At 47.5% G+C, this 19,106-nt stretch overlaps 1 protein-coding gene across 1 annotated transcript in view; it reads left to right on the forward strand.

Moving 5' to 3' along the window:
• The first annotated feature begins 600 nt into the window (after positions 1-600).
• The window catches only part of LOC119463473 (leukocyte elastase inhibitor), a 36,451-nt gene continuing 17,945 nt past the window's right edge, over positions 601-19,106 (forward strand). Inside the window, exons 1-3 of the mRNA XM_037724312.2 lie at positions 601-764; positions 4,613-4,838; positions 11,601-11,871. Coding sequence (XP_037580240.1) covers positions 601-764; positions 4,613-4,838; positions 11,601-11,871 — 661 coding nt within the window. The remainder of the gene's footprint in view (positions 765-4,612; positions 4,839-11,600; positions 11,872-19,106) is intronic.

Below are 19,106 nucleotides of genomic sequence, written 5' to 3' on the forward strand. Positions count from 1 at the left end.
GCGTGCTTGAAGTGGGCGGTTTACGCGTGGTTTCTGTTCGCATGAGCGTCTCGGCGGTTAGCCCGACAGGGTTGCTTCAGGCGTTCTCTCCCGTGTGCAAGGGGTGTGTGGCAGAGTGGTTTCGAAATGTTATGAAGCACACGACAAAGCGCTGGCCGTGCACTTGCCAAAATGGCGGTCGCTGTGACCTCAGAGGCACCAACTTCGAATTGAAAATGTCGGCTTAAAAAGTGCACTCGGAGCCCTGATTTTTTGTGTGTAACCTTGTTAGGCCCTTGACTTTCAGAAGCAATCATAAATTTAGATTTCTTGAGAGACCGCGCCATGGACCGTTTAGGCTATAGAAAGCACGGTAAATTTTTAAAACGCTGTGTTGATCACAGACTCATTCATTGTACCTTTTGTGAAAGCAAAATTGACTAATTTCTCCACCCGTGCTCCGCTGAGCATGGATAATTCCCAGACATACCAGAATGGAAGAGGTGGGATATGGTGAAACTCGTCTCGTGGTGGCCGAAGAAGAAATAGAAGAAGATCGAAGCAGGCTCAAGAACAAGCAAGCCAGCAAGGTTGGCAACCGGCATTAGAAACCAGAGAAGTATGGGACACAGGCAAAGCCGGCCCAGCATCCACACGACACCTGACCCTCTGTCCGCGGACGGCGTGATCACGCCGAACGTGATGGTGCGCACGAGCACCTCTTCCAGCTCGCCTAGCGTCGCCATCATGGCACCGAATGACGGGAGCCGATTCGGCACGGAATGGTGAGCGTCGAATGCTGCTTCTTTAAGAGACGTTTGCATGTTTAGGAGGGAGCTCGCCATGAGGTCCTCTAAAGTCGACTACGTGCAAAGAGTAGTAGCAACCGTAGTATGGCTTCATTTGCTCCTTAGATTGTTATGCCCAGTGTCATGAGCCAGGACCCCATTCGCTGTCGCAATCCGGCTGAACTAGTTTTTGCTGGTCGTCCACGACTGTACAGTAAAGAGCGAGTTTTCTCTAATTTGGCCTCATTCAACAGATTTCATGGATACTGTGTATTTAAGGGAGCAAAAATATTAACCGCGACCCATAACTTCTTTTTTTTTGTACAGAAGTTGGTAAATTTTAGAAGAGAAAACGTAAGAAATTTAGTCATGAAATTGGGAACACTCAAACTTGCAACGAGAAATTTATATCAAGGCAGTAAAATTGAAATAATAGCGCATCGAAAGCTAATAATATTGCTGTCGTTCGCAAGTGCTTTTAGAAACAGACAAAAACGTTTATTCAGGGCAAATCTGCAGTAGAACCCGCTGGGAAGCAGGGGATGCCGATGTAGAATATAGCGACCACACTAAGACCGCCAGTCGAGTGGCTTGGAATAGAAAAATTACAATATGACTCTTGCATGCTTTTAAGTCAGTGTCGGGAGGCGAAAATAGACTTGCCTCCCTTCTTTTTTTCACGGTAATATCAATTTGGTACAGAAGTTATGACTTCATTGAATTCTAAACTACTATATAAGGTTCGTCTGCTTTTAAATATCACTGGGTGCGTTTTACTTGATTACGATGTCATATTTTGATTAACGCTTACTTTGTAGCGAACTTTATACATTTATGTTCTTATTTTCTCATTTTTGTTGTTTCTGTGAAACTTTCGTTGGATGAAATTGCTACATATATTGTGACGAATTTGTCGAGCAATGCTTCTATTCAACGACAACAATCTTATTTCCTTTCATGAATCACTGAGGAACACTGCTAAAGGCCATCAGAGGATTTGACATACTTAGGCTAATGAAAGAATTTGCGCCATCAGCTCAACCGTCCTCTTGCAGGAATTTTTAAATGTTTACGCTTCCTCAGCGCAGAGTATGTTGTGATTTTGAGGCTATGTATCGAAAACACAGCCGAATTTATAGTGGAACATACCCGACCTGTTCAAACGTAACGTAGCTTCGTTTGACACTGTCTTGCTTTCCTAAATTCTTTGATTCCGTAAAACTTCCTAATCTCACTCTACCTAACAATCATTTACCGCCCTCTAATGTGTTTCACGAACTTTATATACATTGTTTTATTCTAATAGATGACAGGACATTTGCTCTTTGCATTACAATATTTACCAGGTTGAACTTCTTAATCCCGGCTGCAATAACTGCTACAAGCGTTTGCTTTCTAACTCATGCTGTTTTCTTCCCGCATATAACGTCAGGCCATTGATGTTCCGCTTTATCTCTTGTTGCGTGGTCCTGAGTTTCAGTTCAAATTTATTTCTGATTTTGCAAGGTTTGTTGATAACACGGCAAGAGGCGACATAAATGGATGCATCCCTAAAGCTTTGTAACTGAATTAATTAGCTGAATTACCTTTACCAAATGATAGAGAACCTTAAGCGGCCCTGTTTAAGGTTAAGTTTGAAGAATATGGTACAGAAAGCAACAAGCAAGCTTCAGTGTCGTGGAAAGGAAACAAGAGCTTGACAGTGACAGTTAATTTTCAAATCACTGACAGAGGTGGTAAAAGGGATTAGGATACTGACAGGCTTAGAACTAAATAGAACTAATTATGGAAGCAGCATATAAACTACCAATTTCCCATTTTGGTAAATGGAATAAGGCAGAAAATTAGCTTTAATGAACGCTTCAATAAAAGGCATCTTGGAAGATTAGTGTTGGAATTTGGTACTGTGAAAAATTTAGAGTTTCTTCTGTGTTCACTGTCTGTCTGTCCGTCTTCTGTGTTTTCATGAGAATCTTACTTCTATTCTTTCATGTGCGTTTTGAATACATTAAGTGTAGGCGTGAATGTATTTTATGTGAACAAAAACCATGTTTCAATTGTCTCAGTTATCTTGTGCGACATTATTGTTCTCAGTGTTTTTATGTATTAGAGTGCGTTTACACATTGTACGTGAATATGTACAATGGAATTGCATCACATTTCATTGCGCGTCTGTGCGCTTTCCCAGCTTGAAATGCTGACTGGAGCAAGAGCCCTTTTCCAGCTATGTGCCTTTAGCTCTTGCTTCACTTTGTTTTGTATGTGGAAAAAAAGAATAAACTTCTTCAAACAATATCTACTGACGTAATAAAGTGGTTTACAGAGCATGTGACACTCTTCTGGCAGCTTAATAATATTCTTAAGCAGTACGCAATCCATACACCAAGTCAGTACTAAATGATTGGTTCGAAACTCCGATGAAGAAAAAGAAAACTGAAAGCATATTAGTTATAAAACGAGTGGCAAAAACGAAAGCGATAGGCTTAACGGTAATTATAGGACCACAAGAAGGAATGAAGCAGGGGGCCGAATGAAGAGAATCGCAGTCGGGCTCAGCAGATAATTAGGTGTTCTAATGAGCACAGAAACTTTCCTGTCATATGATAAACTATGTTTACGCAATACATTAACTGGATATCGCCGTTGGAGGCATCCTTGCTATGGTGGTCAAAAACACGCTACATATGAAAAGCGTATGAGTGGTGTAATGATGAGAGCTGATTCCCCATGGTAGCGATAACTTTGCCACGAAGTTCAATAAAAAGAATATGTTAATAAATCCCTACCTTAGGAGGTTATACGTGCCAAAACCGCGATGGGAAGATGGAGCACAACGTAGTGGGCGACTGCCAAATAAATTTCAGCACTTTGGTTTCGTTAACGCACACCTAAATCTAAGTACACGAACATTTTTGCATTTCTACCGCATCGAAACGCCACCGCCGTGGCCGGATCTGTCCCACGACCTCAAGCTGAGCAGAGCACCGCTGTTGCTACAGGGCAAGTGCGGCGGGTAATGAGGTCATGTATGGACAGTCCAAGCGCATTTCTGCCGTCGCCGTGAGGCTCCGTATAAAGTCTAAACACGGTAACATTGTCGTCGCGCGCCGTAGCCTGTATGTGCGACTGAAACCTTGCGAGGATCAGCCGACGATCGCGGCTCAATCTTGCGCGCGCGAGGGAGGAAGGCGGGGCGGAAGAGGGCCGACTTCGTCGCAAGCGAGTCACAGTGGGGGGGAGGCGGGGCGTTCTACTCCCCAGCTGCTGCTTACGGCACGGCTGTATCTTGAAAGCGATCTGCGACGTCGCGAAAGTTCACGCCCGCGCGGGCCTCATCTTAAACACTATTTGCCATGTGGACTAAGTGCGCCACGCTGAGTGCCGGTAGCTTCGTATTCGCTGTGCTTTCGACGTTTAGTTGGCGTTGAAGCGAGAGACAGCACGAAGGCCAATTCGCTCGCTGCTGCTGCAGCGCCTTCTCAATCCGGACAGCGAGTTCGCGTGGTCTTCGAGCGAAACGTGCGGATTACCTCAGTGCGCGTGACAGCGTGCTTGTTAATTTAGTTAGTAAGCGAACGTTAAGAGCTTCATACGGTCGAAAAAACGATCCTTAGTTCGTAGAGCTGTCTATCGCAATGAATGCTTCGCCTTTCGGGTGGAACTGTGACAGTTTTATTCAGTTCTTCCGCAGCAAAGTAAGTATAGTGAAAGTGGCAGGATGACTAAACAGGCTGGTGACTGTGGCGCACTTCCGTAGTCTTACCATCCTTATGTTCCCTGTCTTATGGTCCGTCCTTAGCGGGCTTTACGTTGTTTGTTCTAGACGTCAGCAAACTCCGTTGCAGGCTGCCACCCACACTGACGGCCGACGCTGAGGCGTCCGTGTCGCGTGGTGTACTGCAACTGGGCATCGACCTCCTGCGTGAACTGCGCCGCTCCGACCCCGGCGAGGCCAACGTGGTCCTGTCCCCGTACGCTGCCGCGAGCGCCCTGGAAGAGCTCCTGGTCGGATCCCGTGGAATCACGGCCGCGCAGATTTCGGCAGCGCTGTGCATCCCGCCAGGACAGAGGGTACGCTTCCCGGGGAACGTCATACAGCTTTTTGCAGATTGTTTCTTTAGGCTCTACAGGCTCTTTATAGCAAAGAGGTCATTAGGGTTTGAAGCGGGTGCTTCCGAAAAGAAGTTCTTGTGCAAAGCTGACGTAATTCCAGTAGAATATTTTGCTGCAATTCCTATAAAAATGACTTAATAGCTTAGGGCCGGTTGTTTATATGGCAAAACTCCACGCAGTCACATGTCATTGTACCCCTATTTTTTAAATGCTCAAAATCGCAGATAATTAGACATGCTCAACATTGAATTTCGATGCTCAGTCCAGGCAATATAAATACTGAGCGTGCCTGGAGTGCAGGAAAGGCAGCTCTGTCATCGTATTTAACGTAAATGCCCCAAAAACCAAAAGAAAAAAAGAACGCGACGACGAGCCAGAAAGGGCAGATACTGATACGGCACGTTTTCCCTTGAAAGCATGTGCCGCGATGCGTTGTATCAATATTTGCCACGACATGCCATCATTCAAATTTCGAAACGCACTTCGTCACGGCGTGTTTCCGCCTGATGCATTATTAGGCTACATTTCCTGCGTTGCGGGCGCGCCCGGTTCGTATATTGCCCGGATCTTAGGATGGCTATGCCTGGACTGAGTGTAATAATGCAATGAATAATATCCCGAATTAGCTGCGATTTTCAAGATTAAGTAAAATTAAGGATTGCTTGTAAAAGTGACTGCCATGCCATTATGGCTCCTAAATAAGTGCCCCCCCCCCCCCCCCAAGATTATAATAGAAAGCATAATGGTACGATTTTATTTTTGCTGTTCCGACACTCGCGTATAACCGAGAAAGCATGCCTTCCTTGTCCTACAACTCCTCCACGATAACGCCAGTTGGCTGCGCCCGTAGACGCCTTATAAAATTGAATATTCTGGAAAAAAACCTATAGAGTTAAATGAAGAACCAATTTGGCTTGTAAAAATTTTATTTCATGATTTCCGACGATTCTGCAATCTATGGATACGGCGCACAATTGACAACTAGGCATGAAGACCCGTCCTTGTACCTCAGCAAAACTGCCGTCCCACAGTTCACTAGTTGCCATTCTGCAAGGACGCCAGTACACTATGCAGGAAGAAATCAGAATAAAAAAATCCACTTTTAATGCGAGAGCAATATAGGCTCCGCTCCGTTCACCCACTTTTGAGGTATCAGATTCGTGTTACGAAATAGATGCGCCGAAGGAAATGCAGTCTAATACAACGTCTCACTCACGGGAGACCCTGATCATGAGAAAGAAATTTACAGTGGAACAAAATTGGGTTGGAATGCATACGGCAGGCATTGTCAAAGCCTGACTGGGAGCTTATCACTGTCGTTGAAAAGAAAATTGAACAGTCATTGCATTCTACCGCTGCTAACATATGGGGCAGAAACTTCGAGGTTAACAAAGAAGCTCGAGAACAAGTAAAGGACCGCACAAAGAGCGATGGAACGAAAAATCTTAGGAGTAACGTTAAGAGACAGGAAGAGAGCGGTGTGCATCAGAGAACGAACGGGGGTAGACGATATTCCAGTTGACATTAAGCGGAAGAAATGGAGCTGGGCAGGCCATGTAATGCGTAGGATGGATAACCGGTGGACCATTAGAGTTACAGAATGCATAACCAAGAGAAGCGAAGCGCAGTCTAGGACGGCAGAAAACTAGGTGGGGAGATGAAGTTAGGAAATTTGCAGGCGCAAGTTGGAATCAGCTAGCGCAAACAGGGGTAATTGGAGATCACTGGGAGAGGCCTTCTTCCTGCAATGGACATGTATATAGGCTGATGATGATGACGATGATGGCAACGTCTCAAAGCAACAAGCCGTCATAAGGGAAAAGTGCGAGAAATTGGCGCATGACGCACATGCATGACCTTTCATGGCGCTAGTCTGGCATGAGGGAAGCATACCGTATGCGTTATCATGGCTAAATTATTGGATGTACTGGAAGACAGAGATGTTCGATCCCACCATAGGTCACGCGTTTCTTTGTAGCACTTAAGGCAGACTTAGCCAAATATGTAATTATGTAATATAAAACTCAAGACGGTTGAGCGTACGCGAGCACGTCCCGCGTTGATTTATCGGTCAGGTTCCGAAGCTCCGTCCCACAGTCCGAGAGATGCCGGAATCGCTTTTATTGAATATTCAAGTCTCGGAGCTGTACGCAGACTTTCAGAGCTGTGAACACGTTTTACAACGGAGCTGTTAAAGCCTCGCTAGGTTGGTCTCGTTGTCGTGCGCAGCATCGAAGAGCTGGGAGAGCGTGAAAGCAAAGCATACGAGTTGAGGAGGTGCAGATGGAGTATGTGAGAGAGTCAGACCGAGAGAAATAAATAAATAAATGCAACGAAATGAACTTTCTTTGCGGTGCGGGATTTGAAGCCGGGTACCCACGGTCCGAAGGCGAGCGTCATAACCACTGCGCTATACACCCACGCTTGCAGAGCTACGCTGTTTCATCAGATTTCACAAGCGCGAAACTGGCTTATTTCTTTTTTACTCGGACAGATAGCTGAGGACGGCTGCCCGAAGACGATTCGCGCGGCGTATGCCGCCATGTTGTGAAAGACTCCCTCTGCTTCTGTATGGGATTTGCAGTTTTTGAGACCGAAGCGAGTGAGAATCGAATTGTGCCTAAAACGAACCGAATTGAAGGGTATATCGAATATTATGCGAATAGTTCGCGAATGTTATACAGCATTCTAAGCAGTATTATAAAAAAATTTACATCAGTCTATTCACAAAAATATATAGTTTCTGTGATTACAAAGCACATTTTATGTAAGCTTTGTTAAATGCACAAAGGTATCATACGTAAAGGTTCAGCGGAACCCCACTAGGTGGAGAGAAGTAATTAAATGGAAAATCAGACATCCACCCAATCGTAGCAATTGCTACAAAGGAAACCTATACGGGTTCCCTGAAAGAAAAGCCTCGCATTGAAGAAAAATTCGTCCTGATCCGGGACTCGAATCCGGGACCACCTCCTTTTGGGGGCAGCCGCTCTACCATCTGAGCTAACCAGGGGGTTAGATGGCAGGGCGGAGTCAAATTCATCGACAACTCGAAGCAAAGGCAAGTGTTTGACGTAATAGTTCAGCGGAACCCCGCTAGGTGGAGAGAAGTAATGAAATGTAAAATGCGACATTTTCCATTTAAAGGCGTCATAAGCAACAACTAAGCACAATATTTGCTCAAACATTAACAGACTTTAGGAGAACTGGTGGTCATGCATTATCAGTTTGTAAAGGTAACATTGAGGACCAAATAACGTCTAAGTATATATAATCGATACCAGTCATGTATGCGTCTGCGGCAACGGCAGATGGGAAGAAAAAAGAATTTTTCTCTAGTAGAGATTGTTGTAGGAGATGGTGCCACTATTCGATAACGTATGCTAAAATGAAATGTATTCTGATTTAATTCCGTGAGAGGACACAGGTGCCGTATCTACACATAAATAGTAGCAAACAATACCCGCTGATCAATGCGGTGTCTAATCAACATTTTATTGCGAATGATCTTGATTAAACGGAAAAGTCTGACTGAATGAGCTGCCCAGCGTGGATGAACATATCGCACTTATACTTTATTTTAATGTTTCGATCTTATACATAGAGATGAGGGAGCTCGGAAAAAAACTTTTGCAAAAAAGCCTTTTTTTTAGTTTTCTTCTTAGGGCATAAAAAGCGGGGGAAAGAACGAAGGGTTCGATTATCCCCACAAAATAGACAGTATTGAAGTAAATAATGGCAAATTTAAATAAGTGTCACTTCGTGGATATAAATATTCAGGCTACACAATATTTCAGCCAGTTTTTGTAACAATTTTGGCGCTGATGATGCGCCGCATCTTCATCGTTTGTTGCTCAGAGAGGCAACTACTTCTACATGCGTCGTTGATCGGTCGACACTGCCTCTGACCTTTTACGTAGAAAAGGCGATATGAGGACAGTTCTAGTGACGAGCACAATCACAGTGATCTAGAAAAAAAAAGGACTTTGAGATCTTCTCAGACGCCTTGCTAGTTTGTCTATTGAAGTCGGTGTCTTTACGAAGATCTGAATTCTGAAGAGCTCACACACGCATACACACACACACACACACGCACGCACGACGCTGCTGTCGAAGGCTGAGTCCACCAACACTCCAAGGGACCAGAGGGAAAAAGCGTGTTCTCCTGAAATTCCCACCTAAGCGCACCATTGGGATGGAGAACTATGGTAGCTTCCGGCCACATGGGCATTGTATAGCCTTCAACCACCGCTCCGGGCTGACTGGCCGGTCATTTAAGTTCTTGATACAACGTGACCACCACCGGAAGTTTCGCTGTCAAAAATAGGCTTTTCACGTGGAGACACACTGCACTTGCTTCTCGTTTTGAAGTGGTCGCATAAAAGGTGCTGTAATTAATTATTCGTGGTGGTTTAGAATAATTGAAGCGTCACACCGTAATTCGAGAACTACCTAAAGATTGCAATAATTTGGCCATAAGAATTTCATGTTAGTACTTCGGCACTCCTTTAAACTATTGTAAATCGCACATGAGGCAAGATGTTGGCAGGTCTGTGCAGCATTTTCAAGCACATTGTGTACGCCTAAAGGCGCCAACACGTTTGACCTAACGTAACTATGTCCTAATTCAGAAAAACAGCTTCCGGCAGTGCATGTGCAGAGATTACACCAGCCTCGCCTCCCTGATTAAATAAAAGTCGGAAATTCGGAACGAAGAATTTCCGAGCGCATATAAAATTGGGTTAATTGTTATAGAATAGTCATATCTTGCTAAACATTTATAAACACATGTTTGCATGTACCCTCAACTACTGCCATTCTGCAATTTTGTATGCTAAAGAAACGTTGGAATATTTATCCAGCGTTTCCAAAATTTCCGCAAAGAAAACAGTTTTTTTTCTCATTGCTTCAAACATTCCGGAAATATTACATCATTTGTTCTACGGTCGACGATGAGAAGTGTTAGAAACGTATTCGAAAGATATTCGTATTTTCAAAGAGTGACAATTCGATCTGAAGATCTAATCAATCAATGACTTCTTGATTTCAGGACCAAACCGAATAGAACGCTATTGAATTCGTTGTTCGAAAGCTGCACATTAACTTATATGGGTACATCGCGTGTTCCAGACTCCTGATATTACGCGCTTAGCTATCACGACTGTTACATCGAAGCTTTCTGTTCCATTTTGTGTGTTTTATATGCACTGTGTAGTTGATGCTGCTGAGTCTATGTTTTCTTAAAGGATAAGCGCAGTGATAAGGCCTGCTTGCGGTCCTTGACGCTTGATTTAATTACATGCTTGCATGACCAAATTTACCACCACTCTTCCGTATGGGGCATGTTCCAAGCCTCTTTCCTGGCCTATACCGGGGGTTGTGCATGGCCGCGCCAATAAAAGTGCACCATTTTCTTGTTTCAGCTGGGTTATTGTTTAACACTTTCATTATTTAAGTCTGAGAAGACTTAAGATAAAATTCATGCGTCGTCGGTGTTATGTTTAAAGACATTTATTACAATTTTGGGCTGCCATTGTCAAAATTCCAAGAAATAATTTTGTCAAGAATGTAAGGCAAGGTATGATCAACTTTAGTGATAGAATGGTGTGGCAATATAAGCCGCATATACCGCATGTTATATAGCAAGGCGTGGCATATGCATATACCTAAACATATACGGGAATTTTCGCTCATGGGCACCGGTGCCGGACGCCGACACCGGATTTTCAGCGACGGGGGCCCTTAACGCTATCGCGTTAAAAACCATTTCATCAAAGCGACTCTAATGCTTTCGTGTTCCCACACGTAAGCAGTCTTAAGTGTCTCTGACGTATTTTACAGTGAAGCTGTTAGGCTATAGTTGGTTGGGATGTTTCGTGGCATGCTCATCCGAAAAACGGCCACTGGAAAAGGTGTTTGACTTCCCGCGGCACAGAATTATGTTTTCTCGTGTATTGGAACTACAATCCGATAATACCATGTCTGCAGGTTTTGGGTAAGTCCTACTTTAAAATTTTATGACGCATTATTCTCTGGGAAATTCAATTAGTTACATAACGCACTTGCGCTAAGCGGAGGGACCACAAGGAGGCGATGTATGCTGTAGTAACGGTACCACCACCTATAGCGGCCGCGGCCACTCAGACAGACCTCAAACGGCAGCTGAATAAAGCTTTGTCTTTCACTTCCCACGTAACAGATTTATGTTTTCTCGTATATTCGCATAACATTCCAGAGCTATCATATCTGCAGCTTGTGTGTGTATGTGTGTCGTACTTTACGCATCTTATGATGCAATTCACTTTTAAACATTAATTCAGTTAAATATGACATTTGCGTTCGGCGGGTGGCCCAGAAGAATGAGGATGTATGCTGCACTTCTGCACACGTGGGTATACACGTGACGTACGTTGCTTGAGGTAGTGTTAATTTTGTAACGTCGTGTAACATCCGCACCAGATTCGCTGTACATCCACATTCACAGGGGGGGGGGGGGGGGGGGAATTGAGGCAGATTCTTTTTTCTACGCGCGGCTTTAGGCGCCTGCAGGTATCTTGTACGCGGGTCCCATTGGTGAAAATGCGGGGTTGGGTGAATGGTCAGTAGGCGCTAGATTTTTCTACCAATGCACAACCCTGCTGGTTTAACATTGACGTTCGTGTCTCTGCGAAAATGTCGTTCTTGAATGTAAGCAATACCTTTACGCAATACCGACCGCAGGTGAGCGCGTACTTCGAGAACTGTGACCGCGAAATCCCAAACCGGCGTCGAAGCGACAGCAAACGACGCTTTGACATGGGCTACCTGAACAATGTGCACCACGAGCAGACGTTGGTCACCATCGACCCGGAGACGCAGGCGAGCGAGGTTCTGCGCCTGGAGCGCTTCAGTTGGGACTTTGCCAAGGCAGCCGAGGAGAGCCGCCAGGAGATCGACCACTACTCTCGCCTGTATGCCAAAGCCTTCGAGCCCGCCGAGATTCTGCCACAGGGTGGGTGGCATTGTGGGCCACTTGTGTCCCGTTGTAGAATGGGTCCTTTCAACTTAATTAAACTTAAATTATTGGGTCGGACGTGCCAAAACAACGATCTGATTATGAGGCACGCCGTAGTATGGGACTCCAGAATAATTTAGATCACTTGGGATTCTTTAACGTACGTGCACCTAAATCTAAGTGCGCAGGTGTTTTCGCATTTCGACCCCATCGAAATGCGGCCGCCGTGGCCGGGATTTGATCCCCCGACCTCATGCTTAGCAGCCCAACACAATAGCCACTAAGCAACCCCGGCGGTTTCCTTTCAACTCAAGAGTTTTCTACCAAATTTAGCAGAGAGAACTCTGGCACTACACTCGAAAGAAAAAGAAGATTAGTGTTTAGTACCTTTAGGGCACATCTCCTCCACAAACATGAGCCGTAATCTGTCTTATTTGCGCTTCGTTTCTAAAAACTCTATAGTAGCTACATTACTGACAAGAATGCTATGCCGCGCTGATAAAGCGCATGGGTCATATTGTGCAAGATCATATTGTGACAGAGCGATGAAGAAGACGTTTGGAGAGTACTTGAAGAAGACGAAGCTCGGGACATCGCGTGCTTACTATGATCTTGTCAGCCGCTGCCAGTCTTGTAAATACACTGTAAATACATTTCTTACTTCTTTTCCCCGTAACATTTTTGGTGGAGTTTGCGGGCTCAAGCGCAAGACGGATTTACGCAGCGGGCGCTCCTTGGCTGCATCTACCATGCCAGCTCAAGGCGAGGATGCTTCGGGCTCGTCGGCCCCCACGCCAACCGTCATTCTGGCACAACCGCGCGACCCCGGCACCTTTTCCGGCACTGACAACACGGATGTTGAAGACTGGCTTCAACTTTATGAGCGGGTGAGCAAGAGCAACAATTCTCACCAGACCGCCATGCTGGCTAATTTGATATTCTATCTCGCGGGAACGGCACGCGTCTGGTTTCAGACCCACGAGGAGGAACTTACCACCTGGGACATTTGTAAACAGAAGCTCACGGATTTGTTTGGCAAGCCTGTTGGACGCCAGCGCGCCGCTCAAAAAGACCTCGCTTCGCATGTCCAGGACGTGCACTGAGTCCTACCTCACATATATCCAGGACGTGCTCGCTCTGTGCCGCAAAGTGGATTCGAGAATGTCCGAAGCTGATAAGGTCGCACATGTCATTAAGGGCATAGCAGATGACGCCTTTCACCTCCTCGTGTTTAAGAATTCTTCTACTGTACAAGCCATCATTACCGAATGCACGCGTTTGAAGAAGCCAAGAGACGCCGCATTGCCCACCCGTTTCCCCGCCTCCCCAACACGGCTGCTACGTCCACCTGCGAAGACCTCCGCAGTCTGCCCACGCCCAATCGCTCTGATGACATCGTCCACATCATCCGGCGTGAAATCGAGGCCGCATCTCCTATCCAAGCCCCAACCCTTGGCTCCGACAATTGCCAGTCCACAGTTTCCCTGATCCAGACCGTCGTACGCCAGGAATTGGCCAACGTTGGCTTGACCAATGTCTGCTCCATTCATCGGCCTGACTACGCTTCTTCCACCTCTGTCATGCGCCCTCGCAACGTGAATGCCCCTCCGCGGTATCGCAACCCGGCTGAATGGCGCACTCCAGACGACAGGCCAATATGCTGCACTTGTGGCCATATCGGTCATATTTCTTGTCACTGCCGCGCTTCGTGGAATTCGACCCCTTGGCCCTATCTGCCAGCCGACCGCCCGCCTCATGCTGCTTCTCGCTTCCCACCGCGCATGCAACCAGTAACTCCTGGCGACACTTCTGGGCCCGCCCGCTCTAGCCGCTCTCCTTCGCCACATCGCCGCTCCTCCCGCTCGCCCCCATCGCGTCGGTCACCGTCGCCCAGCTCCTTCCGGCGCACGCTTTCGGAAAACTAACGGGTGCAGCACCTAGAGGTGATGCTGCTATACCGACCCGACGCCTAAATCCTCTTCTGACCCTGCCCACACATCGGAACCTCATCAAAGTGAACGTGGATGGTGTACCTGTTACGGCTCTGATTGACACTGGGGCGCACGCATCTGTCATGGGTGCTCAGCTTCGCCATCGCCTCAAGAAAGTCCTCACTCCTGCGCCGTCGCCTGTGCTCCGAGTAGCCGACAGGGGAACGCCGGCCGTTATTGGCATGTGTCCAGCTCGTGTGAGGGTCGCCGATCATCATACTTCTGTTTTATTCTATGTCCTAGAACACTGCCCTCACGACCTAATCCTGGGACTTGACTTTCTCTCAGCCCATTCCGCCTTGATAGACTGTTCTGCTGGTGCTGTGCAACTCGCTCTACCTCTTGCTATTGATCCCCCCGATAGTGCTCCGATCCGGCTATGTTCCACAGAGCATATTCGCCTCCCTCACCTTGCCGTTACCTACATAGGTGTTTCACCCGTTCAGCCCATTCCAGACGGTGACTACATCGTATCTCCTAATCCGGATGTCCTGCTCTCGCATAACGTCGCATTTCCTCACACCATCATTACCATTACCGACAACACGTCCTGTCTTCCACTAGTGAACTTTGGACTTAGTGCACAAGTTCTCCCGCACGGCATATCACTTGCGCAAATCACGCCGGCCCGAGACTACCAGATTTCGGGTTTAACTGCTGACGACTCCTCGTGGGCAACTCTCGCTGTGCCTCCTGCCCCTTCAGACTTGAATGCCCTAATGAAAATGATCGCGCCCGACCTTCCGCCCCAGTGTACCAATGAACTACGTTGCCTCCTTGCCTCGTACTGGGACTTATTCGACCTTGGAGACCGTCCTCTCGGACAAACATCTGTTGTCAAACATCGCATTAACACCGGGGATGCGAGCCCAATCCATCGGCGACCCTACCGCGTCTCTCCTACCGAGCGAGACATCATCCAACACGAAGTTGATAAGATGCTTTCTCGTAACATCATTGAACCTTCTTGCAGCCCATGGGCATCCGCTGTTGTCCTAGTTAAGAAAAAGGACAACAGTTGGCGATTTTGCGTAGATTATCGGCACCTAAACAAGGTAACCAAGAAGGACGTCTATCCGCTACCACGCATTGACGATGCCCTGGATTGCCTCCATGGAGCACAATATTTTTCGTCCATAGACCTTCGCTCCGGGTACTGGCAAATTTCCGTCGATGACATGGACCGTGAGAAAACGGCTTTTATTACTCCCGACGGCCTCTATCAGTTCAAAGTGATGCCTTTCGGCTTATGTAATGCCCCAGCCACATTTGAACGAATGATGGACGCCCTTCTACACGGTTTCAAGTGGTCCATCTGCCTCTGTTACTTGGACGATGTGATCGTTTTCTTTCCGACTTTTGCGACGCTATCCACGGTCCTATCTGTTTTTCGTCGGGCGGGGCTACAACTCAATTCGTCCAAATGCCACTTCGGTCGTCGTGAAATTTCTGTGCTCGGACATCTCGTCGATTCTTCTGGTGTCCGTCCTGATCAAGATAAAATCCGGGCAGTGAAAGACTTTCCCGTGCCAACGTGCGCCAAGGACGTTCGCAGCTTCTTGGGCCTCTGCTCCTACTTTCGTCGGTTTGTCCACAATTTTGCGGACGTTGCACGCCCTCTTACTCAGCTCCTCAAGAAAGACGCGGCCTTCATTTGGGGCCGTGAGCAAGCTCGTGCTTTCACTGAGCTGATCCGGCTGCTTACTAACCCTCCCATTCTCGCTCACTTTGACGCGTCAGCTCCAACAGAAGTCCGTACCGATGCCAGCGGCCATGGTATTGGAGCTATCCTGGTCCAGAAACAACAAGGACAAGACCGTGTTATTGCTTACGCCAGCCGCCTTCTTTCCTCTGCTGAGCGCAAATATTCCATCACTGAGCGCGAGTGTCTGGCTCTCGTTTGGGCAGTGGGAAAATTCCGCCCCTATTTGTACGGCCGGCAATTCACAGTCATCACTGACCACCACGCTCTGTGTTGGCTTTCATCTCTGAAAGATCCTTTTGGGCGCCTTGGCCGATGGGCTCTGCGCCTTCAAGAATACAACTACTCAGTTGTATACAAGACAGGCCGGTTACACCAAGGTGCGGACTGCTTGTCGCGCCATCCTGTCGACCCACCTGACGTTTCTATGGCCAGCATTCCTGTCACCGTTCTCTCTTTGAGTGCTTTTGACGATATCGGAGCGGAACAACGCCGGGACGACTTCTTAAAAGACCTTATTCAACGGTTGACTTCAACGACGCCCGACCCTTCCCTTCGAATGTTTGAACTCCACGATGGCATCTTGTACCGCTGCAACATGCGCCCTGACGGCCCTGACCGACTCTTAGTGGTCCCTTCGCATCTGCGCCGGACTGTTCTCGCCCAGCTTCATGATGTGCCGACTGCCGGTCACCTTGGCGTGTCACGGACTTACGACCGCGTTCGTCGGTGTTTTTTGGCCTGGTCTTTACCGTGACGTCTGCCGTTATATTGCTGCGTGTGACCTTTGTCAACGACGAAAAAAGCCGACCACACTCCCTGCTGGCCGCCTTCAACCACTTGACGTGCCATCAGAACCATTCTTTCGTGTAGGCGTTGATCTTTTAGGCCCCTTTCCTACGTCTGTTTCGCGAAATAAGTGGATTGCTGTAGCAACAGATTACGCCACCCGATACGCAATCACACGGGCTCTTCCGACAAGCTGTGCAACCGATGTCGCCGATTTCCTACTAGAAAACGTCATCCTTCACCACGGTGCCCCTCGACAGCTCCTCACCGACCGAGGCCGCTACTTTCTTTCTAAAGTTGTTAATGGCATTCTACACTCGTGCGCGACTAAACACAAGCTTGCTACTGCTTACCATCCACAAACGAATGGTCTAACCGAGCGTCTCAACCGGACCCTCACTGAGATGCTATCCATGTATGTCTCCGCTGACCATTACGACTGGGACGTTGCATTACCATTCGTTACCTTTACCTACAATTCTTCTCGCCACGATACCGCAGGCTTCTCTCCATTCTTCCTCTTGTTTGGCCGCGACCCTACGCTACCTTTCGACACCCTCCTGCCTGATAGCCTGCACTTCACATCAGAGTACGCCCGGGACACCATAATCCAGGCACAAGACGCACGCCATATTGCCCGACGTCGACTTGTGGACTCGCAGGAAAATCAGCGGCGCTTATATGACACCCGCCATCGTGACGCCCACTACACACCGGGCGCCCTGGTTCTCCTTTGGTCTCCGTCGCGACGCGTTGGCCTCTCGGAGAAGTTGCTTTCACGCTACTCTGGTCCTTACCGCGTCTTGCGTCAAGTAACCGACGTCACCTACGAAATCGCCCCTCTTGACCCCACCGTGGCTCAGCCTCGTTCCGACGTAGTCCACGTCGCGCGTCTTAAGCCGTATCATTCGACCGCCTCCTAACCAGCACCGGGTCGGTGCTTCAGCCGCCGGGGGTCATGTGACAGAGCGATGAAGAAGACGTTTGGAGAGGACTTGAAGAAGACGAAGCTCGGGACTTCGCGTGCTTACTATGATCTTGTCAGCCGCTGCCAGTCTTGTAAATACACTGTAAATACATTTCTCACTTCTTTTCCCCGTAACATTTTCTTACATATTAAGATACATCATAACATCACATCATGGCGATTCCGACGGCAATGACCACGGTGAACATTAGCCACGAGTGTCCATTAATTGGTCATCGCAATAAATGGAAGAGCGGGTACGACGTCGGGGGGCATCGCATTACACACATGCACAGCAGTTGACCAACGGCTCACCAAAGAGCTATGCGCACTAACCTCAAGCTTTGGCTGCTTCAACAAGCGCGGCGCGCGGTTAAATCGCATGTGCGCGCGTTTTCTGTACTTGTATTCGGCATTTATATAGAGTACGTTTTTTTTCATTCTCAGCTCTGTCATTGTGGCACCGCGTGTTTGCTGGATAGCTTATGCAATGTGCTCTGTTAGGTGCTTGAAGCTGTAGCATAGCTAATGGACGAAGAAGTCATTACTTACAAACTCCTGAAGCACAAAAGCAATGCGAGAATTAGGCAGTGCACGGAATGTGAGTGAGAGAGAACACGCACAAAGCCCAATTGCACCAAAACTTGGTGTCTGCGGTGGCTATCTCATGTATCTCATGTGCGCTCGGTGGCTAGCGTCCTCCAACGGTTCGGTGTGGCTTGACTCTCTTAATCTAAAACTCTATAATAGCGCATGGAACAGGACAACTCTTTACCCAAACTTGCCGATCACATTTGTCCTGTTTTTACTGGACATGCATGGGCGACATGACTCGCAGAGTTTCAGTTCGTACACTCAAAGCGAGAATCCAACTCGAACAGAACTACTGCGCTCATTAGTTGCATGCATGGAGCTTTATCAGCTTCGAGCAATAACAGAAATATCGGAGATTGCATATTTCACATCAGACGAGTCTTCATGCGGACGGAACGAGTCCGGCTGGTTGTTATGCTATAGTTCAATGTTGTTTTGAAGGCTTCCGTGAGAAAGTCGAGAGTGTATGATCGTACTTAGCTTAGGTGTGAAGCGCATTCCACTGCGAAAACATGTTCAGGGTCGGTTTCGATTTCAAGGCAGTACGCCTCTTGAGAATGTAGGCCGGCCAAATACCCAAGGGTGCAGAAACCGGGCGGGCGTGGCTTCGTTGTATCCGGTGGACAAAATGAAGTTCACTTTTCAATAAAGGGTCCCTCAAGCACTTCTTGAACATAGTAAGAGAACGAAGCCGATCTGTAGAAGAATGCTCGTGTGAACATTGTGCCAAATACGATTGCACTGCATGCTGCAGGTAATTTACGATGTTTTGTCAAAAGCCAGGAAAAATTGTTTGTCTAACTTTGGAATTACGTCATCACCAACAGCCATTGGCTGACTTCGTGATCGCGATAACCTTCTCACTAATACTATTGTTGCTAATTTTGAGGTATATAAACGTTAAATATTTATGTCTGCGATCCCAAAAATAAAGAAAAAGCATTTAGTCTTTGCAAAGCCGGCCTAGACACTACAGTTGCGCGTAGCTGCGTTGTCTCCAAGATTCCAGCGGCGTGCTGCGAAGAGTGGTCGCTGCCGCCGCCAGGGAGCGCCACACCGAGCCCACTCGTTTACCTTCTCGCCACTGAGACGCTAAACTTTTGGGCAGAGCATTGCCTCCTTGCCGCCTGTCCTGCGCACCTTATAGCGCGATAGGGGATAGGAATGAGGAGAGAAAGTAACTCATCGG

Source organism: Dermacentor silvarum, chromosome 9, assembly GCF_013339745.2.
Source record: "Dermacentor silvarum isolate Dsil-2018 chromosome 9, BIME_Dsil_1.4, whole genome shotgun sequence".
Lineage (NCBI taxonomy): Eukaryota > Metazoa > Arthropoda > Arachnida > Ixodida > Ixodidae > Dermacentor > Dermacentor silvarum.